The following is a 26133-nucleotide window of genomic DNA, read 5'->3' on the forward strand; positions in this document are numbered from 1 at the left end:
TTGCTGGCCAGTAATGTTCATACGTCTGGCACAGTGTTTGGCTACAAATCTGAAGAGCAAAATAAAAATGTGGATTGTGTTGAATGTAAACACAAATTCAACTCAACTGTTCTAGATATAGAACATATGTTTTTTAGCTTATTTTTGAACTTCTAGTGGTCATAGAATAACTAGTTATTCAGTGCGACATACCTTTTTAAAATAATGAGTTAGTAGGGTAATTTGTAAGTAGTTACGACTACCCAAAATGACTATAAAAATTCGTTATTCGGTAATGGAATTTTTTGCTAGATTTTAGAAAACTTGAGACCGATTTACATCCAATTCCACACCACTACTAATTTTTATTTGGTCGGATGTTGGTATTGAACATCCCACCTTCTGCTTAGAATAAAGACACGCGCACACTGTGGCACTGCTAACCAGCAAAAACTTCCATTAAAAATAACGAGTTTATATTTTCCTTTTTGTAACATTCTGTGACGTCTTACAAATCAACTTACTTTCTTGCTTATGTGGCCCTCTACCGAACATTTGTCTTATAAGCCGAAATAAGAAAACATTTTCATTCCTCTCTATTTGTTGATATATTTTTCCCAATTTGGAATATCGTGTTTTTCGATCTCGTCTTCCACTTGTTTACTCCATCGAAGACTGTCCTTCCTCGGCCCGTATTTATAGACCTTTTAAGCGAGTTCATTACCGCCCATTTTTATGACATCACCTAGCCAAGGTAATCGTTGTATACGATACGTTTAAAACTGTCTTGTAGTGGAATTCTGTAACTAATTTTTTGAGTTACCGACAAAAATCGGTAAAATGAAAACGCAAAATTATGAATGAAAAGTATCAATAAAAGCTTACAACACTGTTGATATCGGTAGGACTTTGCGACAGCTTTATTTTGATTGTTAACTTACCGAAAATTTTCATTAATTACCGAAATTATAAGCACTTTAATTTTACCGACTTTTGTCGATAAGTCAAATGAGTTACAGAATCCACATACTCATGGGAGTTGTATAGCCTATACAGCTCGTGGTTCATACGACGTCGACATTCACAGTCAACGCATATTGGCCCGTAGATCATTCGAAAAATTTTTCTCGCATTGCCTTATCTGCTTCGGAACCATACAATAGTACCCTTTCTAATAATAATATAATTTTTCAGAGTGTTATTTTTGTTTGACGAGATCTAACTTTACTTACTTAACCCAAAGTGCTAAACTGTTGGGAGGGATTTTTTCCTATTTTAACTGAGAACTGGGTATCAGTTAATGCTGACTTACAAAGCCGAGTGAGCTTTGCGGGGATGTCAAATTGAGACATGGCTTTTAATACCTTTGGCCATATGGACTTTCGAAGGCTACTTTATAAACGACAAAAAATATGGTAGGTTAGGTTAGGTTGATAAGATGGGTGATACTTGATCACCACATGCCCATGTGGCATACACTTAAGCCATAAGTAGGCCTGTTGTGCGCTCTAATTTTGGGTTATGGAGAATTATCTTTTTTTTTTACTTAGTCTAGGATCTCTGTCCTATTTACATAGTCTCTGATCTTTTTGAACTCGATTGTCCTAATTTGGTCGAGTCCTGGTATAATGCCATTCCCTAGTAACTGGGTTCTCTGATTTGTGAAGGCTTGACAATGGCAGAGGTAATGTTCCAACGTTTCGTCGTCCTCTCCGCATGCCCTGCATTCACTGTTTTCTGCACAACCTATTTTGTGCAGGTGCGCTTTTAGACCTAGGTGACCTGTAAGGATTCCTGTCAGTCTACTAATATCTTTTTTACTTAGTAAGAGTAATTCTTTTGTTTTGTCCTCGTCTGGGTTTCCCCAAAGGATTTTTGTGTTTTTTCCCTTCTCTTCACTACTCCAGAGGGATACATGTGCATTTTTTGCCCATGTCTTTAGTTCTAGTCGCGTAGCTCTAAACGGCTTAGCGTTTTCTAGACTTACCGTGGGTTGCTCCTTGGCTTGTTTTGCCAAGGAGTTTGCTATTTCATTACCCCTAATCCCTGTATTTAATACATTCCAAGACAGTTCTAGATTTCACTGTCTTGGTTGATATAGCTCTAATGGCTGCTTTGCTATCCGTAAGGATATTTACAGTGGTAGGGCTTGTGTGAGTATCAAACCAAAGCAGACACTCTGTTATCGCCCGGAGTTCCGCCTGCAGGATCGTGTTATGATCCGGCAGACGGAGGGAGATTTCCGTTTCCGGTTCCATTATATAAAGACCCAGTCCGGTTCTCCGCCTAGCACAGCCCCATCCGTAAACCCACAGCTTCCAGCGGGAATCTGTGCTAGAGCTCCCCCATCCACATGTCTCTGTCAGGTATTGACACTTCACACAAGGCTACTTCACTAGTTTCAGGTATACGGTCCGATACTACCTGATTTATAGATTCACCCGTTGTGACCTTTAATATGTTTTGGTGGTATGTTTGGTGGCTCTTTTCGATCCACTCGCTCATCGACTTTAGCCTTACAGCTGCGATGGCTGCCTCATACCTTACCTGAATATCTATTGGGTGAACAAACAAAATTGTTTCTAGAGCCCTAGTCGGTGTGGTCCTCATTGCTCCGCTAATGCTTAGGCAGCATGTTCTTTGGACCTTTTGCAATATTTCCACATTGCATTTTTTGTCCATGGCTGTCCACCATACCACAGACGCGTACGTTAGAATTGGTCTAATTACGCTTCTGTGTGTCCCATTTTCGTTTTCCTAGTGAGTAGACATAATTCTGTTTTTCCCGGGTTGACGTTCAGACCTCTCGGCCTGGCCCAGTTAAAAGCAATTTTTAGAGCCGTTTCTGCTCTTCGACATAGTTGATTCGGATTCTTTCCCCTCAGAAGTATTATAACGTCGTCTGCGTAGCAGACTGGGTCAAATCCTTCTTCGGTTAGGGTCCTCAAGAGACTGTTTATGGTGGTAACCCACAACAGAGGTGAAAGTATCCCTCCCTGTGGCGTTCCTTGTCCAACTTTGTCTCTTATTTTCACGTCGTATAGCCCCCAGCTTATCCATCTATTCCTTAGCATGTGGTTTATCCAGTTTCTTAAGGCCCTGTCTACCTGAAACTCGTCTAAGGAGTGGAAACTCGGTGCTTACGTTATTGAAAGCGCCTTCGATGTCGATGCATACAGCAAGTGTGTACATTTTCATTTCGAAGGTTCTTTCTATGTGGTGTACTACCTCATGCAATGCGGTTTCCATTGATCTGCCTTTATCGTATGCATGTTGTTTGAATTTAAGCATATCGTTGGGGATCTTACTCTTTATCATGGTGTCGACTGTCCGTTCCATTGTTTTGAGTAAGAATGAAGTTAAACTTATCGGTCGATACGATTTTGGTGTTGCATAACTTGCCTTGCCAGGTTTGGGTATAAAGACTACCCTTGCCTCCTGCCAGGCTATAGGAGTGTATGCAAGTTTTAAGCATGCATTGAAGATCCCGACCAGTTTGGACGCAATAAAGTCCACTTCCCTCTGTAGTAAAGCCGGGAAGATCTGATCTGGTCCAGCTGCTTTATATGGTGAAAAGCTTAAAATGGCTTGTTGGACCATTAAGCTGTCGATCTTTGGTGCCTCTTCCGATGAGTTAATACATTCCGTCGATGCCTCAGTGTTAACCATGGTATTCTGCGGGAAGTGCGTTTTCATCAGAAGGCCTAGAGTTTCTTCTGTTGTTTCAATCCTTTTTCCATTTCCATCGACCAATTGCTCGGTCTGTGTATGGGTTTTAGATAGAAACTTTTTAATCTTTGAAACGTCATTTACACTATCCACCTGTTCGCAGAAAAGCTTCCAGGAGTTTCGTTAGGTCGTTAGTATTTAAGTATTCCTTTAATTTTGCCTCATAGTTGTCCCAGAATACAGCTGCTTTTTTACGTTTGGCCCTATTATAAAGTCTGCGGACCTCCTTGCCTTTATTCCGAATTTCCCCTGTCATCCAGGGTTTTTCGTAGGGGGATTTCCTCTCTCGAAGGGGACAACTTTCATCGAAAGACTTTACTAGTGCCTCAGTTAACTTTAGGACATCTCTCTATGTCCTCCTTACTTAGGCATTCCTCATCTGGTTGCCCAAGTCTTTCTTTTACTCGTTTTCCGAACTTTGTCCAATTTGTTTTGGATTTGTTTCGGAAGGTTATCGGGTTAGGCGATGGCCTAGCTATTTTAAATCTAATATACTTATGGTCTGAGAAGGAGTGTTCCTCCAGGACCCTCCACTCGTGTACCTCGTTTATTAAATTTTCTGAACATATCGTTATATCTAGTACTTCCTCCCTAATTCTATTAACAAAGGTTGGCGTATTCCCGGTGTTAAGTGTAATCAGGTCGTTAGTATTTAAGTAATCTATAAGGGCTTGACCCCTTTTGTTAAGGTTAGTACTACCCCACGAGATGTGGTGAGAGTTAGCATCGCTACCTACTAGTACTTCGTTACCTGTTTGCTTTATCCTTCTCACCAGTTGCTGCAATTCCGACTAAGGTGGTAATGTCGGGGAGTCGAACGGCAGGTATAATGATGCTAGGTATATGTTACCATTCCCCTGCTTCAATACTGTGACGTCCTACGATGACAACTCTGGAGAAAAAAGAAAGCATAAGTTTTTGTGGCATATAATGCAGGTCCTCGTCGGGATCCCGTATTTGCGTAAAAAAGTTGATAATTAATATGGTTAAGTCCAGAAACCTTGTTTTTTATGGTCCAAGGTTCTTGGATTAAACCAATATGTATATTACCTTTAGTTATTTTGTCCATCAGGGCTAGTGTTGCCGTTTCGCTCCGATGGAGGTTGATCTGGATGAACTTAATCATTGGTCCTCCGGTATGTTGGCTTCTTGGGAGTCGCTAATTTCGTCTGCTCCCCCCTCCTGTAAGCCTTTTGGTAGGTTGACCTCTTGGTTGTTTGGTTTGGCAATCTCCTCCTCACCAACTCTTGCCTTTCCAATTTTGAAGAAGACCGAGTTCGAGACGAAGAATGCCTTGCCCTTGGTTTTGACGAGCCCGGCTAGCGAGAGATCGTCGATCCCCATCACAAGGAGAGTGCCGTCTTCCTTCTCCTCCCTGTGGAAGACCTCCCATCTTTCCACCTTTAGGGCCTCGTTTTGTACGCCAAAGACCTCGAGCATGCGCTCCGTCTCGAGCTTGCAGCCGTACCCCTTGACGTACACCGATGCTTTGGTTAGATGAGGAATTTCGTCTTTCCTCACCAGTTTTAGTCTGCCACCTTCCCATGGAGTTGCTATACTGCTGACTACCTCCCCGAGAGCTGCAGAGTTTGCGTGTGAGTCCAGGTGGTACAAAAGGAGGTCCCCCCTTGGCTCACAGCAGTTTATTTTTATTGGGACTCGTCCTTGCAGGATTTGTTCCAATATTTTATCGTTGATCGATTTCTCGATCTCCGATAAGTACTCTTTGTGTAGCCTTCCAGATCCTTTACTAGTATCGATTACTGCGTAGCACAGCTCGTCCTTGTAGTATCTCTTGGCTACCTTGGCGTAAGTCGATGGCGGCTCCGTTCCGGTTTCAGCGTCCATCTTCCTCTTCTGGGTGGTAGTAGGCTTCTTTACTGAGTCCTTGGCCACCGCAGAAGATTCCGACGTCGCGCTCACCCTCTTTTTGTCAGAACTCGCCTCTTCAGTATCATTTGAAGGATCCTTTTGGCAGTCTCCTTGGCTTTTGTCCTGAAGAGGTTTGTCCTTGGCAATTGAAGGTGGGAAGCTCTTTTTCTTCTTACTGGGTTTTGCCACGTTCTGCTCCTCAGGAGACCTTGTCCTCCTCGCCGCTTCCGAAGAAGTGGAGGGACTGTCTGTGGTAACTTTTGAAGCAGCCAGCTGTTGTTCCTTCTTTAGTTTAGCCTGGTTCCTCTTATATTTCTTCCTTTGGGCCCCAGACCACTGCACTCTTTTCGTCGTGAGCTTTGCGATGCTCTCGCTCACTTCCTCTACCATCTTGTGGACTTCCTCTTTCATGGGATTTTCCACAACTGTGGTGTTCGATTTGCCGCAGCTATCGGATTCGGAATCAGGGTCGCTACCATCATCAGATAGTTGGGTTAAGTTAATCCTCCCCCTGTGCTGCCCTTTATCCTCCTCCGTTTTTACACTAAGGGTCGATCTGCATCTCTTGGGTCTTTTTGAACAGTTCGGCTGGTAAATCATCGGTTCGTGCTGCCTTATTATTATTCAGCCGGTTTATTGCTGTATACACTCATCTTCTGGGATCGGGCATACTATCTGTATCTGTAATCAGATTACCTTGTTCATCTCTACAGGAGAATGAGCCTGTACCAAAGCTATCAGTTTGATATTTCAATCTTTTGTAAAATTTTCGGACTTCATTCTGATTTCTTCAGATCCCACTTTCTTATTTCCAAACACGATATATATTTTGACTGAATTTGGTTTAAAAATAAATGTGCCAAATTAATCGAAATCGGTCCAGATTTGTCTATAGCTCCCATTTATATTTTTGGCCGATTTCACGTATTTTCTGCACCAAACACGCTATATACGTCAGATTTCGATGAAATTTGGAATGTGTGACTGAATTTGTCTATAAATGAATATGCAAAATTATTATATCGAAATCGGTTCAAATTAAAATATGGCTCCCCATCCGATTTCGATGAAATTTGGAGTCTGTGTCTGAATTTGGTTTATAAATAAATGTGCGAAATTATATCGAAATCGGTTCATATTTGGATATAGCTTCCACCAATTTTCTGCACCAAATACGCTTTATATCGTCCTTGTCTTCTGTGGGAGAATGAGTGCTAATAAAACTGATGTTGAGAAATATAGCTTTAATCCGATTTGTAGCAAATCATTCATCCCAGGGTGCAACTGATGACCACGTATTTTATCCTCCGACTAACTACAAATCCGCAACCAGAATCATGCTTTATGTCATAGCAGCAGTAATGTAGTGTGTCCCCTTCAGGTGTTGTTGTGAGGCGTTTCCCAATCCATCGTATTGCCAAAAAACGTTTGCGGAGGTCGTCAACTATAGAGGGAGGAGGTGGAGGTGGGGGTTTTAGCCATGGGTGAACGAGCAACACATGTAAACTCACTACCTTGTCCACTTGATATAAAAGATCGGCTTGCCATTTTAAAGCCGAACAGGGCCGGTGCTTGGTGTCTTTCATCTACTTCAACTTCTAACTCATTTCATTAACAAGGGATGTCTTACCAAATAAGTAGTTATTCTAAAAGTCGACAAATAAGGTGAAAATCATATGTTATAGCTTTAGATCTATTGAGGTGAACTTATATTCACCACACTCCACATTTGTGATCTTCTGATGTAAAGCCAAACTCGATAACCACTGTGCCATGCTTACGAACAGTAAGGATTGTTTAAGTCAATTGCGTTCGTTAATGTTGTTGAGGTTATGTAATTTTTCGGCAATTTACACACATACAATTCGACTGCCCAGGAAGAGCGTAACAAAGAGAACCAACGTTTTGACTTGTTTTTCTTTTGTAGCTTTCCAGCAAACCAAATAAATGTCATATTCGTTCAGATTTTGGATTTCTTTACGATTTTTCTTTCAGATTTTGTTGCAAATTTGGTGCGAAATGTCGAAAATAATAGTCCCTTCGAATATACCAATGTTTTTCTTTCGATTTTGGTACGAATTCGTACCGAAATGTGGGAACAAATTCGTACGCTACGTCCTACACGATGTGCCTTAACAAATTTAAATGGAAGGTGCTTACACCTCGGAAGTTTTTGCTGAATCTGAAACTACAGTGCTCTTAGATGAGAAATATCAAGAAACAAAAAAAATCGCCGGAGGGATTTTAAAATAAGTCGCGATTTAAGTTCACATTTTTAGGGGTTCTTAAGGTTTTCACGATTTTGCTTGGAAACCGCTAGTTCTATGTAAATGGGTCTAAGGAAAATGTTGTAGCAGAGAAAATTCTCCACAAGATTGGCCTTTATGATATTTTCATAGGTTTTACCGTTTTTGAGATATGGAAGTTCAAATTGGGACAATGCACTGACTGTATCGTCCCCTTATAAAACAATATTATGCACAGTGCCCGTTAACTAACTTTTAATGGAAACCGCTTACACATGGGATGTTTTTGCGGATTCTGAAACAGCAATGTTCATAGATAAGAAAAATAAAAAAAAAAACAGAAAAAATCGCCGGAGGGATTTTTAAATAAATCGCGATCAAAATTCACAATTTTAGGGTTTTTTAGGTTTTCACGATTTTGCTTGGAAACTGCAAGTCGTATCATAACGAGTCTAAAGAAGATGTTGTAGCTGTAAAAATTCTCCACAAGTTTGGCCTTTATGATATTTTCGTAGGTTTTACCGTTTTTGAGATATAGAGGTTCAATTCAAATTTTTAGGTTTTTATCTTAAATCTTCACGATTTTGCTTGAAAACCGCAAGTCATATCAAAATGGGACTAAAAAAAATGTTGAAGCTGTGAAAATTCTCTACAAGATTGGATGATTTATTTTTTCCTAGGTTGTACCATTTTCAAGATATATAAGTTTAATTTGGGAAATTGCAGTAATGTCATTGTTTTATAAGGAGGCGATACAGTCCCTGCATTGTCTCAATTTAAACTTTTATATCTCGAAAACGGTAAAACCTACGAAAATATCATTAAGATCACTCTTGTGGAGAATTTTTACAGCTACAATATTTTCTTTAGTCCCATTTACAAAGGACTCGCGGTTTCCAAGCAAAATCGTGAAAACCTCACGAACCCCTTAAAATGTGAACTTAAATCGCGATTTATTTTAAAATCCCTCCGGCGATTTTTTTTTTGTTTCTTGATATTTCTTATCTACGAGCATTGTAGTTTTAGATTCAGCAAAAACTTCCGAGGTGTAAGTACCTTCCATTTAAATTTGTTAAGGCACACCGTGCCGATGTCGGATCCGAAATCGTAACGATATCCTAACGAAAGTTGTATGAAGTGGTTGATATAATTTCGAAACGAAATGTTGGAGTGAATGTGATGTGTCGGATGTGCCAGGGTTCGGCATACTACAACAAAAATTTGAGTTAAATTGTGTTAGTGGAGAGAGAAACTATCCTTGTCTGCTCGCGATCAAATTTTTGCATATGCAAAATTTATGCATTTTACATATTTTCTTATGCAACAAATATTTCAATAATAGGTACAAAAATGTTTGTGTGTACAATTTTTCTGTTTAAAATTCTCTTCAGACAAGTCAATCAAATAGAGGAATGTATAACCACAGCCATAACATTCAAAATACCGAAAATCGGGAGGTATCGTTCTATGGTGGGTATATGAAGGCCTGAACCTAAACCGACAAATTGTAGGTGGAAAGTTTTGTACCCCCAAGGAAGACTTAATATCAACTTTCAGCCATTTCGGCGGGATATTGAGGCCACAACCTTTAAAATACCGGAAATCGAGAGGTACCCTTCTATGGGGTCTATATAAAGACGTGGACCTATACCGACAAATTTCTGGTGGAAAGTTTTATACCCCCAAGGAAGACTTAATACCAAATTTCACCCGTTTCGGACGGATATTGAGGCCACAACCTTCAAAATACCGGAGATCCGGAGGTAGCATTCTATGGGGGCAATATGAAGACGTGGACCTATACCGACAAATTTCATGTCGAAAATGTTATACCCCCAAGGAAGACTTAGTACCAAATTTCAGCCATTTCGGATGTATATTGAGGCCACAACCTTCAATATACCAGAAATCCGGAGGTACCGTTCTATGAGGGCTATATGAAGACGTGGATCTATACCGAAAATTTTCAGGTCGAAAATTGTATACCCCCAAGGAAGACTTAATACCAAATTTCAGCCATTTCGGAGGTATATTGAGGCCACAACCTTCAAAATACCAGAAATCCGGAGGTACCATTCTATGAAGACGTGGACCGACAAATTTCAAGTGGAAAGTTTTATACCCCCAACGAAGACAAAATGCCAAATTTCAGTCTTTTCGGTGGTATATTGAGTCTACAATTTTCAAAATATCGAATATCGGTAGGTACCGTTCTATGGGGGCTATATGAAGACGTTAACCTATGCGGGCAAATTTCAGTTGTAAAGTTTTATACCCCTAACGAAGACTTAATACCAAATTTCAGCCATTTCGGTGGGACATTTAGACCACAAATCCTTAAATATTTTTTGGATATGGTTTTGCATATGCACATTTTATGCAAATATGTACAAATATGTCAAACTATGCACGATATTCAAAATATGCAAAATATGCGAAAATGTCTGGGCCTAATTCGTTTTATTTTGTAATAAAACGAGTTTCTGTCTAATCAGATTTTCTCTACGACCATCCTTACCATATATGCATTTGCATAGGATTCCGCTGTCTACTCATTACTTACTTATGAGAAAATAAGTAGTTTTGACTATCAAATGTTAAAGAAATAACATATATTTTTTTACGACTAGTGGCAATGCAGAATGTAGCTTCTTAACATAATTTTGTAAAGGATTGATAGACTAATGTGGCTTCCAAATTTTGCCAACTTCGAATCTCCAAAGACCTTTTGTTTTATATCGTTTTTTAAATAGCCTATTATTTGTTTGGTAATGCAGAAAGAAGGCAGGATGTGCCATTCAATCATGGGTGAAACTGATCTGGCATGTCATCTTTTTAGCATCTTCATCGATGAATTTTATATGAGCGTGGACCCCAAAAGATTCTATTCATTTTTGGATCCAAAGCATGTCATTTACACCAATGCTTTTGCATTTCATTTCCACCAATGCTTTGGCATGTCATTTTCACCAACCCTTTGCAATGACATTATCATTACGACGAGAGTTTTAACAACGTTGGTTGTGATTTCAGTTTCCGACAACATCAAGCCTATTGTAAATAATTAATCTTATATATTTAGAAATTGTGTATAAAAAACACAAAATTCATCTCTATTGGATCGATGGAATGGTTTCAAATTCTGATGAAAAGATCGGATCTTTCACGACTTCCTTTGCATGGGTTCAAATGCCGATGAAAAGATCGGATCTTTCACGACTTCCTTTGCATTGGTTCAAATGCTAATGAAAAGGTCGGATCTTTCACGACTTCGTTTGAACCAATGCAAAAGATGTCATGAAATCACGTCATCGCATGGAACCCCTTCCTTAAAATTTTGCTGGGTTTGTATTGATATATTCAACCCATGCACCACCCAAATGTTTGTAGGAGATGTATCATAGATTTGCGTGTCATTGTCTTGGATAATTAGTACTCTTTCCACATAGTGGTGATAACATATATCATATTCTTTTTTTATTTTCTTTAGAAATGAGCGAAAATATATCAAACTGAACCCATAAAAGTCACTGGCACTTACAAAGATATAGTTTTGCATTTCTTTCATTTTTTTGTTTAATTTTTTTCTTCTTCTATTCTATTTACAGAGAAACTTTTATCTGCTGAAGGAAGTGATCTGCGACGTGCCTTATTTTCCTTGAAACAAGTCTTTCAAGAGGATAAGGATCTCGTGCATGCCTTTGTGGCATTAGGTGGACTCAACTGTTTGGTGCGTGTCGGTAATGGTGCCGATCAAAACTATCAAAATTATATATTGCGTGCATTGGGTCAGGTATGTTAAACGATCAACCAAAGAGTCAACTGTTGATATTCTTTTTCTTAAGTGAATGTTTTTCCCAATACACACCAAATTAAAGAATCCAAAACAACAACAGATGGACTTGGTAGCATCGCATCAACTTAGCCAGCAACAATGTAAAACTCTTTAGACAAGTGTACATTTGTGTGATGGCGATGATGTGGTTAAATGTGTTGCGTGTCCAACAAAATCTAGTTAAAATATACTGCATAGTAAAGCTAGAAAAGAAAAGAAAAAAAACAACAGAAACTATTGATAGATTTAATCAATACCAGACATTATGTCGCTGTATGTTGTAGTATTTGTTGTTGTTGGTTTTGCTCTTTGGTGCCATGGGACGAGTTCATCACAATAATTAATTAGCTATTAAATGTTAAGTGTTCTACGCCCTCTCTCAATCTGTGGCAGATCATCGAAGTACAACGTTCACCAGCAAACAATAACCAAAGATGTGGTGGAACAGTTATCGAATTATGACTCTTTAAGACATCTTAGTCGTCGTTCATACTAACTTATTGTTGTATAACTCAGCGATCTTAATATTGTTTATAATTATTTTTTTATTTATTTATTGTTTTGCTTTTGTCTTTTCCCCTCCAGGTTATGCTGTATGTCGACGGCATGAATGGCGTTATGAAACACGAACCCACAATGCAGTGGCTATATTCATTAATCGCATCCAATTATCGTTCCGTGGTTAAGACTGCACTAAAATTATTGCTGGTATTCGTCGAATATGCTGAATCCAATTGCCATGTATTGGTCAGTGCCATACACAGTGTGGACAAGCAGCAAGGCACACTGCCATGGTCAAATATTATGAGGTGTGTATAAAAAACGTTAGTCGAAAAGACATAACAACAACAAAAATTAAATAATAATTTTTAAATGCCACCAAAAAATATTTAATTATCATTAATTCGGTGTTCATTAGTGTCAGTGCGTGGTCGTTAAGCATAAATGCAAGAGAAACGTTGAAAAATATACTTCAGGTATATCTATCTGCACACACTCATTAATAAATTAATAACGTCGTATATATAATTTATGATCATAACACACAGTTTTCACTTATTATTTAAAACTAATTAAAAAAATGTCTATTAGTTTATGAGTTTTTGGAAGAGAAAGAAATCTGTCCCCAATATACCTACCGGACAAATAAGTAACAAGTAAAACAAATTAAAACGGCGTTAAGTTTGGTTCAGCCGAACTTTTTGTACCCTCCACCATGAGTTGTATTCAAGTAAAATAGATCAATTAGTTTCCTTTCGTTCATGAAAGTACTTACAACAATTTAGAGTTCATTAATCCATGTCTGTCCGTCTGTCTGTCTGGCTGGCTGGAGCGCACGACAACTCTCGAACGGATCAACCGATTCTGTCCAAAATTTGGCTTTCGTAATATTTTTTCCAAACTTAGTTTAAATTCGAAGATGGGTTATATCGGTCCATTCCTTCCGGTACCTTCCCCACAAAAGTACGAAAATGTTCGAAAAATTTGTGCGCACGATAACTCTTGAAGGGTAACCGATTTGGTCTATGCTTTGTACATCGTGAAATTTCTACCAGACATAGATGAGGTTCCAATATGGACTCAATCGGTCCACTCCTTCGGATACCTCCCACACAAAACTTTGGAAAATTTCAGTTTAGGACCTGCACTTTGAGTTTTTTTGTAACAACTTGTATTCAATACCCCCTTACGACGGTACAAGTTTCATCAGGGGCTAGTACATACTTCCTGAGAAAATAGGCTGAAAGCTGCAAAAAAAACCCCTATGACACCGTGTGAAGCGGTTGGAGCGAATATAACTCTCGAACGGATCTGCCGATTCGGTCCAAAATTTGGCCTTCGTAATATTTTGTCCAAACTTAGTTTAAGTTCGAAGATAAGCCATATCGGTCCACTCCTTAAGGTACCTCCCCCACAAAAGTTCAAAAATGTTCGGAAAAATTGTGCGTACGATAACTCTTGAAGGCAGTGACGGATTTGATCCTTTGATACTACACATCCTAATATATCTACCAGATATAGATCAAGTTCGAATATGGACTATGCTGGTTCACTCCGTCGGGTACCTCCCACACAAAATTACGGATAAGTTCACTTTAAGAACTGCTCTCGAATCACTTTGATTTTTGTTGAAGCAACTTGTATTCGACGTTAAAAGTTTTTCAGGGGCAAGTCCATACTTCTTGAGAAACCAGTCCACTCTTCTTAAGAAAGTTGTAAAAAACCTTTATGACACCATATGTACTGATTGGCGGTCACGGTAACTCTCAATCTGATCAATCGAAAATTTGGCCTTTGTCATATTTTGTCCAAAATTAGTTTCAGTTCGAAGATGGGCAATACCGGTCCACAACTTTAAAAAATGTCACACGTTATCTCTTGAACGGGGCAACCAATTTGGTCCAAACTTTGGATCTCCTAATATTTTGGCCAAATTTAGTTTAACTTGGTCCATATTGATCCCCTCCTTAGTGTACTTCCCCCACAAAAATTCAACAGTTTAGGGTCTGTTTGAAGATCCTTTGGAAATGTATACCGATGCTGTTCGTTGTGGTTCTGTTTACAGCGATATAATGTTTTCCGTGGACAAGTCCATGCTTCCTGGCATAGTGATCCAAAAGTTATACGATTACCCACTGATATGACTAAATACGACCCAAAATACGTTCTATCTGTCCGTAGATGAAAGTTTCAATTCACGTTGGCTGAGGGTATATCTCTCTCGGCAAAGCCGACTGATACTTTCTTACTTGTTTTAAACAAGGTTTAATACCAATGAGACGTCGATATCCATTCATAGTCGGAAATAACATGTACCTTACCAAAATATTAACCAATATTTCGTGGGGTTTTTCTATCCAATTCAGTGAACCCGCAATATCTCTTCCTCTGCCTCTTTACCCACAATTCTCTGCCATGTCAAATATTAATTATATGCCAAATATCAACCATTTTGACAATATAAGGTGGCTAAAACCATCAAAATAACGAAAATTGGGTGTTAAGTTCTAAGGGGATCATATCAAAATGTGCATCTTTACCGACCATTCTCAACGTGAAATTGTTGGAGAAAAGTTTTGTAGTCCAAAAAGAATAATACCAAATTCCAGCCATTTTAGCGTGATAATGTGGCTAAGACTTCAAAAATACTGACAATCTAGAGGTACCGTTGTATGGGGGCTATATCTGGGGAACATTTTTTAGCCCCAAAGAAGACCAAATACAAAAGCAGACATTTCGATAAGATAATGTGGCTAAAACCTTCAATTTAACCGAAATTTGGGATGTACCGCTGTATAGGGCCTATATCAAAAATTTCATTTTCAATACCAAGAGCAATGGAAACTTCTGTACCAAATTTTAATAATAATTTTTTAATAATAATTTTTTTTAATAATTTTTTTTTTGATTATTTCAGTCATAAAAAGTTTCTCTACAAGTGGTGTCGTAAGAGACGTCGTTCTCTCCATGCTATGAGAAAGGTCTCTATTGTAATATTTCTACCAGACTTAGATCAGGTTCAAATATGGACTATATCGTTCCACTCCTTTGACTACTTACCACACAAAATTTCAATCTTTTTTTGGACAAGTACAGTTTAATACCTATTCTCGAAGATTTTTCAGCCCATACTTCCTGAGAAATGGCCCGATGAGCACCAGATATGGGCGAAACTTTCCACATCGTAAAAATTATTCCAAACGTCTATCAAATTCCCAGACTGTCTATAGCAGAAAACATCTTTGGGTACACCTCCCTCACAAAAGTTCAACATTTTTGCTTCTGGCACAGACGACAAGTTAAGGTATTTTCCAGTACCATTTAAAAAAAATTTACCCAAGGTTTTACTTGTGGATTATGTCGCTCCATGCCTTCGGGTACCTTCTACGCAAAACTTTTGCGCTCCAAACCAAATCAGTTTTGATGGAATTTGGAATGTGTGACGAATTTGTAAATCAGATTTGGATATAGCTCTTATATATATTTTCGCCCGATTTCAAGTATATGACACACCAAACTCGCTATGTATTTCGATATATTGAAACTTATATTGAAATCGGTCGAAATCTGGATATAGCTCCCATAAATATTTTACATATTCACAGTGGCGTAGTGTATCATATAGACGTCCGTCCCGCTCGACTTAGATTCTTTCTTTACTGGTTTTATATATTTGGCTGTTGGGATGTAGTTGTGGTTACATCGGCGAAGAAATTAAAATTTAGACTTTAGTCAGGTTGGACTTCTTGTGTGTCGTTGTAAATGACAACGACCGAAAATCAAGTACCAACTGTAATTTGTAATAGATTAATGTTAAAAGTTTTCCACTGTGTTACCAAATGGTGTGTGTACAGTACTTACGTTTCTCTCTTATGTTTGCAAAAATTAAAGTATACTTTGGGGCGCAACCATTAAATGTAACAACATTAATGAAATATAAATTAAATTCAAAATTATTAGATTTTTACTACAATTCTTAATTCTTTTATTTATTTATTTATTTATTTATTTATTTATTTATTTATTTATTTATTTATTTATTTATTTATTTATTTATTTATTTATTTATTTATTTATTTATTTATTTATTTATTTATTTATTTATTTATTTATTTATTTATTTATTTATTTATTTATTTATTTATTTATTTATTTATTTATTTATTTATTTATTTATTTATTTATTTATTTATTTATTTATTTATTTATTTATTTATTTATTTATTTATATATTTATTTATTTCTTTATTTATTTAATATTTCATTATTATTTATTTTAGACTTTTAAAAGACTATGATAATGCCGATGCTGAATTAGTTATATACGCTGCCTCCTTAATTAATAAAACCCTTGGTGGTTTAAGTGATCAGGATAGCTTTTATGATGAAAGCGATTTATTGGAACAACAAGGCATGGAATCTGTGATACAACATTATTTGTCCAAACCAGGGACAGATATTGATCTGATAAATCAATTGCAACTCTATGAGGCAGTTTTGAAGTAAGTCAAAGTAAAAAACAAAAATCTAATACAAGTTTTAAATTTATGAACTTATGTTCTTCTTTTAGATTTGAAGATGGTGAATCGGATGGCATACGTTTACCTGATAATACATTGCGTAAGACTCAACGTTTCCGCAATTCAACAGATACGGCGGAACGTCGTAAATCAAGGCGTCACAGTACGGGTACAAGTCCAGGCAATATTAATAAAGTATTGCCAACACATTCACGCTTGACTCCACCTCAAACCATATTGGATGAAGATAGTTCTAGTTCAACAAATTCAGCTGAATACGCTAATGGTGTTTTTGTTGATAAACAACGTGAGTATTTATTTGAATATGACAATTTAAAGACCGGTTTCTATATTGCTGTATTTGTTATTTTATTTCAAAATTGCGACAGTAGTTTGCCTTTTTGAAAACCGATATCATTTTATTAGATCGATTTGCAGAGAGATTAACACGTTTGGATGGCTTATTTTATCCTCTTGAATAATTTGTTCCCTGAACTGAAAACAAACTTAATTTATATTTTTCCAGATCGGGATGGTGCTGGTGTAACACCCGGCTTGCGTAGAAGACGTGAGCGGGCTGAACGACATCGAAGTTTCTTGAAGGAGCAACAAGAGGCTGCTGCTGCAGCTGTTGCTGCTGCAAATGGTTATCTAAATGGTCTGGAGAAACGTGAAGAGCTAGGTAAGTTCGCAAAATCCCCAAAGCCGATTCCTTATACGATGTCATCCAAATTGTTTTTTGTTTATCTCTTCATATTAAAACAAAAATTAACCAAATTGTGTATTTCTAATTTCTTTGTCGAAACTATTAACACCCCTTCTTTTTTGTCTTGTGCTATCATACGAAACCAAACCATTTGTGTTTTGACTTCATTTTGTTCCAAACGAAAAAAAAAAACAAACGATCATCATCATAATCATCTTTCGACAAATAAAACCCCACGTTAAATGGACGAACGCGAAAAATTCACTTCATGGATCTCTGGAAACATTTAATGGTTAGGCCAATTGGTTACAGCCATACCGGCGACAGTTAAAAGTGGCGATAGCCCTCCGGAATCGCTGACTATAATACCAGAATGCAATGGAAGTCCTTACCAGCAACATGTTAACGGCAGTAACCAAAAACCTGCATACAATAATCACATTAATGCTAGTGCAAATCCTCCTGCTAACTCCTCTCATAACAATGCTCTGCTCATCAATACCTCCTCCTTGAATGCCACGAATACACCACCAAACAACAACACAAGCCTGAATGGTGGCAGCAACAACCACCAACAACATCACATCAATTTGTTGAGTCCCACCAAACAATTGTTGGGCACCAACACCATTTCCATTATCAATAATTCCTTTGACAAGTCGAACACAAATAAACTACAACAACACAATGTCAATGCCAACAACAAAAAGAACATCTTCATGGAGCGTAATGCCATTAATGGTATGATGAAGAATATTCATCGCAGCAATAGCAACAATGGCAGTGGCAACATGGAGCTAAGTGAAAATTATCAGCCAAATGGAGGAGAGAACAATTTGCTGAACTATAAAAAATTTGAAAATAATACGAATCGTCTAAATTCGTATTACAACCAGATGAACGCTACACCAAAGAATGAAAGTCCCAATAAATTACATTTACAACATCACACAAACAGCCAACAACAACAGTCGTCACCTTTGTCTCCCACAACACCAAATACAACACCTCTTACATTAGTGAATATTCCCACCACCCCGCAAAGGAACACAATGGGACATTGTTTGTCCGGTGTTCTGAGTCCAAAGAAAACCTTGAATTGTTCAAGTCCCACATCAGCTGGTTTTGATTTTACACCTAAAACCTCTACACCCATAGCTTCCGCTGCTGCTGCTGTGCCGACGGCCGCTAAACAACTGTTTGATGATGGGCCTGCTACACCTCATGCAACTACTTACACTACTTCCTGCTCCTCCGGTTCTGCCTCAGCTTCCACTACGGCTCTTACAAGCCCTCAAACATCACCGGGAGACTATCCACCACCACCGACATCGATTGCATATAATACAATAACAAATACATCGGTGGTGCCACCACCACCTCCTCCACCACCACCACCACCAGATTTATTGGGATTTTTGCATATGCGTCCCATAAACTTTTACAATCAGACATCACCCTCCAGTACAACAGCCACGACAACAACAAATACTAATAACTTTTCAAATAATAACAATAGTAACATTGCTACCGATGCCGTTGATTTCCTTAAAATAAGTGGTAAGTTTATTTCTCTCATTAAATTCCTAATAAAAACAAACACCACTTGTCTTGTCGTATAATAAATCATATCAGTGGGATGGACTTCTTTTCAATTTGCAATTTAAGAATCCCTAGAAAATTTAGAAATGCAAAAAATTCTAGTAAACTTGTCAGTACTAAAATACGATTATCCGATAGCCTTAGATGCTAGTGCTATTCTTTATATAATTTTATTATAATTATATTTATTGTAATTTTTTATTATAATAAAAATTTCAAAAATGCTGTTAGATACTGTTTAGCCAAATTTTGAGAACAGGACGCTTTTTTGAAACATAGTAAATTCTTTCAGATTTTGGAACCGAGCTAAAATTTCAAGACAATCCTTATTTTTTACATTTGCGATATTTGTAAAAAAACATCGATTCTTGTTGCATTCCCAAAAAACTGAGAACATATATTGCAAATAAAAAGGAAATCCATGCTCATATTTTTATTGAACGCTGTATATATTCATTTTTTATTCTAATATTAATTTTTATCTTTAAACATTTAATGAAGCAAAATATCAAAAATAGAATCAATGCAATTTGTGAATTTATTTATTTTTAATAATATTTGTTTCGTAACTTTTTCATCTTCCCCACCAAAACTGTAGAGTCCGACAGCGAGGACAAAAAACGTATGCTGCAACTGAAACGGGATCATACCGTAAAAGATTTAACCCAAAAATTATGTAATTTACCCACAAGTCCGACGCATGAGGATAAATTACAAAATCGTATTGTTGGCGATATGTCGGGTTTAATATCGAAAGCCAAAGAAGGCTTGGCCAAGAGCAAAAGTAAAGGTGAAATGTCAAGGTGAGTCACTAAACTTGTTTATAAAATCGAAATTGTTTTTTAAATAAATGATGTAGCAGATAGAAGAGGATTGGGTTTTTTTGTCATCTTCTTCTACATGCATATGTCTGAGATTTTATCCATAAGCCCATTGAAAGATATGAGCAGAATAAACACATCTAAATTTATGATTCTTCGTAGCACCTACGAGTATATACAAGGACACTAGAAAACCTTCTGTTGATTTTTTTTGGAAGATTTGACATTTTTTAGCCTAAGCGTACTCAGGACAGTTTGACATACGACCATGGGTTGGGTTGTTTACAGTGGCTTGATTGAGACAGATCCAAAACATGGTTTTTGACCGCTTTTACAGCAACTTCTGGCGACGAAAAACGTTGACTGGATCTAGCGAGAAAAATCCATTTTTGCGGCCAGTTGTTCAAGCAATATCAAATTTTAGTTGGTGGAAGAAATTCCCAAAGATACTTCTATTCCACGGTATATAACATGGCAATCTTGTATTATCCATTCACGCACAACGGTCGATTTTGGGCGTCCCTCAGGGCCTTCGTATTTTGGAGAGTGTCGGCCACGATTGAATTCATTAAAACAGTATTTCATAGTGCTATAGGATGACCCTTTATCGACATACAAAGATTTAATTTGATCGATGCACTCTTGCCGTGATTATCCACGTCGAAAGTTGTGAAAAATTATCAGACGAAAATGTTCACAAGTAAATTCCATTTTTTTTTTTTGCGAAGTAATTTTTTCAAGTCACTGTAAACAACAGAACACATAGTCGTTTGACATACGACTATGTGTTCTGTTGTCCTGAGTACGCTAAGGCTAAAAACTGTCAAATTTCCAAAAACTGTCAAATTGCCTAGGCCAGAAAGTTTTCTAGTTCCCTCGTACGAGGGCGGTTCGGAAACTTCTTAGCCTATCAATGAAAGAGAATAGTTAGTTTTTCAAAAATATTTTTATTTTTCAATATAATCTCCTGAAACTTCAATACACTTAGTCCAACGCTTTTCTAGCAGTTCTATCCCTTGATTAAAATAGTTTTCCTCAAGGTCTTCAAAATAGTGGTTTACAACTGTAATTGCATCTTCATTTGAGTTAAAACGCTTGCCAGCAAGGATTTTTTTTAGATTTGGCAACAAGTAAAAGTCACTGGGAGCTAAATCAGGAGAATAATGTGGGTGGTCAAGCAACTCGTACTTTAATTCGTTGATTTTAGCCATTGTTAAAACACTCTTGTGCGCTGCTGCGTTGTCTTGATGAAAAATTATTTGTTTGTGTTGTAAGCCAGGACGTTTTTCTCGAATTTGTACATTTAATTGATTTAAAAGGTTGCAATAGTACTCTGAATTTATTGTTTTACCCTTTTGCAGATAGTCAATCAATAAAATACCTTTGAAGTCCCAAAAAAAAACCGTTGCCATAACCTTACCAGCCGATTGAATTGTTTTTGTCTTCTTTGGGGCACTTCCTCCAGCTTCAGTCCATTGTTTGGATTGTTCTTTTGTCTCTGGAGTATAGTGGTGGATCCATGACTCATCAACAGTTATGAAACGACGCTTAAAATCCATTTTATTTCGCTTAAAACGATCCAAACAAGCTTGTGAAATTTTCATTCTTATGCGTTTTTGATCGACTGTTAACAAATGCGGCACCCATCTTGCAGAAAGCTTTTTCATCTGTAGTTCTTCATGCAAAATTAAATGGACTCGATCATTTGAGATGCCTAGTAAGAAAAGGATCAAAGTCGGGCGGGACCGACTATATGATACCCTACACCACTGTGAATATGTAAAATATAAATCGGAGCTATATCCAGACCTTAACCGATTTTGATATAATTTGGCACATTTATTTCCAGATCGAATTCAGTCACACATTCCTAATATCATTGAAATCGGACTTATATAGTACGTTTGGAGCAGCAAATACGCGAAATCGGCCGAAAATATATATGGGTGCTATATCCAAATCTGAACAGATTTCGATATAATTTGGCACATTTATTTCTAGACTGAATTCAGTCACACATTCCAAATTTCATCGAAATCGGAAATATATAGCGTGTTTGGTACAGAAAATACGTGAAATCGGCCGAAAATATATATGGGAGCTATATCCAAATCTGAACCGATTTCTATATAATTTGGCACACTTATTTCTAGACCAAATATAGTCAAATATTCCAAATTTCATTAAAATCGGACGTTTATAGCGTGATTGGTGCAGCACATACGTGAAATCGGGCGAACATATCATATATAGCTATATCCAAATCTGAACCGATTTCGATTTAATTTGGCACATTTATTTTTAGACCAAATTCAGTCACACATTCCAAATTTCATTGAAATCGGACATATATTGCGTGTGTGGTACAGAAAATACATGAAATCGGCCGAATATATATATGGGAGCTATATCCAAATCGGACCCGATCTCTATATAATTTGGCACATTTATTTGTAGACCGAATTCAGTCACACATTCAAAATTTCAATAAAATTGGACGTATATAGCGTGTTTGGTGCAGCAAATACGTGAAATCGGGCGAAAATATATATGGGAGCTATATCCAAATCTGAACCGATTTTCACCAAAAGCAATAGCGTTCTTTCTATGGCTAAAAAAGTTGTAGTCCCCAATTTTCAGCTGAATCGGACAAAAAATGCGACCTGTACGTTGCGAACAAAAATACATGGACAGACAGACAGACAGACAGACAGACAGACAGACGGACGGACATGCATAAATCGACTCAGAAAGTGATTATATGTATATCCCCAAAAGGAACTATGGGTCTATCTCGTTTCCTTTTGTATGTTACATACAAATGCACAAAGACATAATACCCCCTTACCACTGTGTGGTGTAGGGTATAAAAATTGCGAATGCGTCTTTTTTGAACACCTGTTTCTATATGAAGGAGTTGCCAGATCGAAACAAAATTTAACATGTGATGGAAGTTTCCAAAACACTTAACTTTTTTCTGTTTATACCGCGCTTTTTGTGCTAGGCTAAGAAGTTTCCGAACTGCCCTCGTATAAGTAAATAAGTCCCAATTTACATTAGGCGAGTTTACTTGCGGCAATTGTCATTTTGACGGAGAGAGAGGTGAGTCAGGGTTACCATCCTTTGCCTCTCAGCCCCCTCTCTCACCTACAAACTGACAATTGCCGCAAGTAAACTCGCCTAATGTAAATTGGGACTAAGTAACAAATATGAAAAATTACAATTATGCCAATTTTATCGCTTTTAAAACTTCCACTTGTGACGGAAGCGACAAGCCAGTTAAGGCCGCAAAAGTTTAACAGTTTCTTTAGTCATTTCAACCTTTTCGGATGAAAATGCGACTGCCACAATCAATTTTATGTGACCTTTCCGTCAAGCAGGCGATAGAAAATGTTTGCAGGCATATAATCTGTCAAAATTTGTTAACAAGTGCTGCAAATTAAATTGAACGAATTTAAACAACAATTACTTTTTTGTTAATATTTATCATTTAAAATAGCTGTAGGTGGAGAAAAGTTTGTTGCACTCATAAATATAGGAGCACAGTTTGGGAAGCAACACTTCAAAGATCTAGTCATTTCCAGAAAAGTATTAAGTACCAAAATCGTGTCTGAGGAATACGACATATTAAAGCATCAGATCATGGCTGATATCGAAGGCTAAGAAATTTCATTCACAACAGACATGTGGACCGATGTTTATACTCAATGGAGTTTTATTTCTTTAAGTGCGCACTACATTAGTGATAATTTTGAACTAAAGGTAGCCCTTTTAGGAGTAAGAGAATTTTTGGACGAGAAGAAAACGGGAGAAAACATTCTTGCTAACATAACTACAATTCTTAAAGAATTTGATATTGAAGACATATTGGGAAAACCTGTATTTGTAACCGACAATGGTTCCAACGTTGTTTCGGCTTTTAAAAGATTTAAACGTAAATCTTGCGCTTGTTATTGAAAATCATGCTCTTCCCGAATTGGGAAAACTGATTAACTGCTGAAAAAAGCTTGTAAGGTCTTTTAAACACTCGGAGCTAAACAACAAATTTTCGAAAACGTTAAAACAAGATATAAGAACACGTTGGAATTCAACATATATTATGCTCGAAAGCATATACCAAGTCCAGAATGAGATTAAGAGCATTTTGCTAGAAAATAATGAGTTGGATCGTATATCTGACTTAAAGTTTTCATTGCTAGAACCTCTATTGGGGTTTCTCAAAGTACTCAAAGAGTGTTCCGAATAATTAAGCTCGGAAAAATACCCTACTATGCACATTTTTGCCCTTTGGTCTGAAAAACTTTTGAAAGTTTACTCAATTGATACCATTGACTCTCAATTCAAGCTAAAACTAAACAATCATTTCTTGAACGCTTTGAACCAACAATGGCACATCTTATAGGGACTTTTTCCAGAGATGTTTTCCACATATTCTTAACGAAAGACTTACTAGACATTTGAGTTCTAACTTGGGCAAAATAATGTTTTTAAATAAGAATATGTAAATCGTCACCTGAAATGCCCAAAGATGTAACCCTCAAAGGGTTACGTTGAGGGTTACGTCTTTGGGCATTTCAGGTGACGAAATACTAGTTTATAAGTAATTTTGCAATATGTATATTTTAGAAGTACATATGAATAGTTTTTGAACATATAAATGTACAACTATATCAATATCTCTTTATTGCGTGTGTGTGCGTGTTCGTGCCTTCTCGAAAAACGCCGTGTTTGTGCGTGAGTGTGCATAAAATTTTTGGTCCGTGTTCGTGCATGTTTTTTAGGCACGCGCCCATCTCTAGTACAGACCACATTTATATACCAAACGACATCCAATCTGTTAATTTTCTCGTTTAGAGTTAAGCTTGATGATCTGAAATTATTTGCAAGTGAAAAAGGAAAGCCAAGGACTCGAACCCACATAGTCACCAAATTACGTTACCTGGTTTCATTGGTGGTAAAGCAAATCTTCGGACGTATCGACTATGTAATGGCTTCTCTGTCCTAGAACTTATCGTTTTTCACTTGCAAATAATTTCAGATCATCAAGCTTAACTCTAAACGAGAAAATTAACAAAAATCATTAAAAAATGATCTTCGCCCTAAAAAAGGCAAAATTTCAAGACATCCAATCTTGCCTGCAAATGTAGATAAAAACGTAAAAAACTAAAACTTATGGGGCCATAAGGCATTTTTCTGCAATTTTTTGGCGGGGAAGTTTTTTTAACCATGTTGAACCCTAAATGCCAATTGGCATCCAAATACCTCAAATCAGGCGGTACCGTTTTATGCGGACTATTCTGAGTTTTGATAATCGGGAACCCTTATGTGGTCTGAAAATATTGCTAAACTCGTCAAAGTACCTGAAACCGGTTTTTGAGAAGTTTTTTGGCCACTTCGAACTTCAGATGCTAAATTACACCTAATTCGACATGAAAATGTAGCAAAAAACTCAAAATACCGTTATATGGGGGCTATACGAAAACGTGGATCTATGTCAATAAATTTGAAGAAGTTTCCTGATCACTGGGAACCCTAAATGACAAACTATAGCTATTTTGGTCAGAAAACGAACAAAAGCAGTCAAAATACCCGAAATCGAGTGGTACCATTATGTGGGGGGCTATTTCAAAACATGGTCCTATGTATGTCCACAGTTTCTGGTAGATAAGTTTTTTGGCCAAATTATAGCTAATTCGGTCTGAAAACGTAGCTAAATAGTTAAAATACCTAAAATTTGGCGGTATTGTTATATGGTGGCTATACCAAAACATGGACCTATGTCCATAATTTTTGGTAGATGAGCTTCTCCGCTAGGAATCCTAAATGACAAAGTCTGTCTTAAAAAGTAAGCACAAAGTTCAAAATACCTAAATCGGACGGTACCGTTTTATGGCAGCCCATACCAAAGCGTAGACCTATATCTACTATTTTTGGCGGAGAAATTTTCTTTAAATCCTAAATTCCAAATTACAGCAAACACAGACAGATACTGTAGATAAAATCTTCAAAATAACAAAATAATCGGTAGGTACCGTTATATGAGGGTTATATCCAAACATGGACATATGTTCATAAATTTTAATGGAGAAGTCTTCTGTGTATAGTGATTTCATATCGGTTGGAGTTGAACTTCATAATCGTATCATACAATATCAATATCATACAAAACTCAAACATGACTTTAAACACTTTCGGGAGATTTTCATCACCGGCAATATTTGGCGTTTAGTGCGATATTTTACTCTCTGCAACGTGCTTATTTACAAAGATCTCATTGAACTTTTCCCATCCTAATCCCATAGATGTTACGTTTTTACCCCTC

At 37.3% G+C, this 26133-nt stretch overlaps 1 protein-coding gene across 31 annotated transcripts in view; it reads left to right on the top strand.

Annotated features, from left to right (window-relative positions):
• Positions 1-26133, top strand: part of Fhos (Formin homology 2 domain containing) — a 319001-nt gene that overhangs the window by 263114 nt on the left and 29754 nt on the right. For 19 of the 31 annotated variants that reach the window (XR_012412379.1, XR_012412380.1, XR_012412385.1 and 16 more), the window contains 7 exons: positions 11435-11619; positions 12247-12470; positions 16443-16664; positions 16733-16989; positions 17209-17364; positions 17686-18948; positions 19589-19793. Coding sequence is in view for 24 of the 31 variants with exons in the window: in XM_073981760.1 (XP_073837861.1) it covers positions 11435-11619; positions 12247-12470; positions 16443-16664; positions 16733-16989; positions 17209-17364; positions 17686-18948; positions 19589-19793 (2512 nt within the window). In the remaining 7 variants the exon portion in view is untranslated. The remainder of the gene's footprint in view (positions 1-11434; positions 11620-12246; positions 12471-16442; positions 16665-16732; positions 16990-17208; positions 17365-17685; positions 18949-19588; positions 19794-26133) is intronic. The other 12 variants (XR_012412383.1, XR_012412384.1, XM_073981779.1 and 9 more) reach the window with 2 other exon arrangements.

This window comes from Musca autumnalis, unplaced genomic scaffold (genome assembly GCF_047663935.1).
Source record: "Musca autumnalis isolate F117 unplaced genomic scaffold, ASM4766393v1 scaffold_4, whole genome shotgun sequence".
NCBI classification, from domain to species: Eukaryota; Metazoa; Arthropoda; class Insecta; order Diptera; family Muscidae; genus Musca; species Musca autumnalis.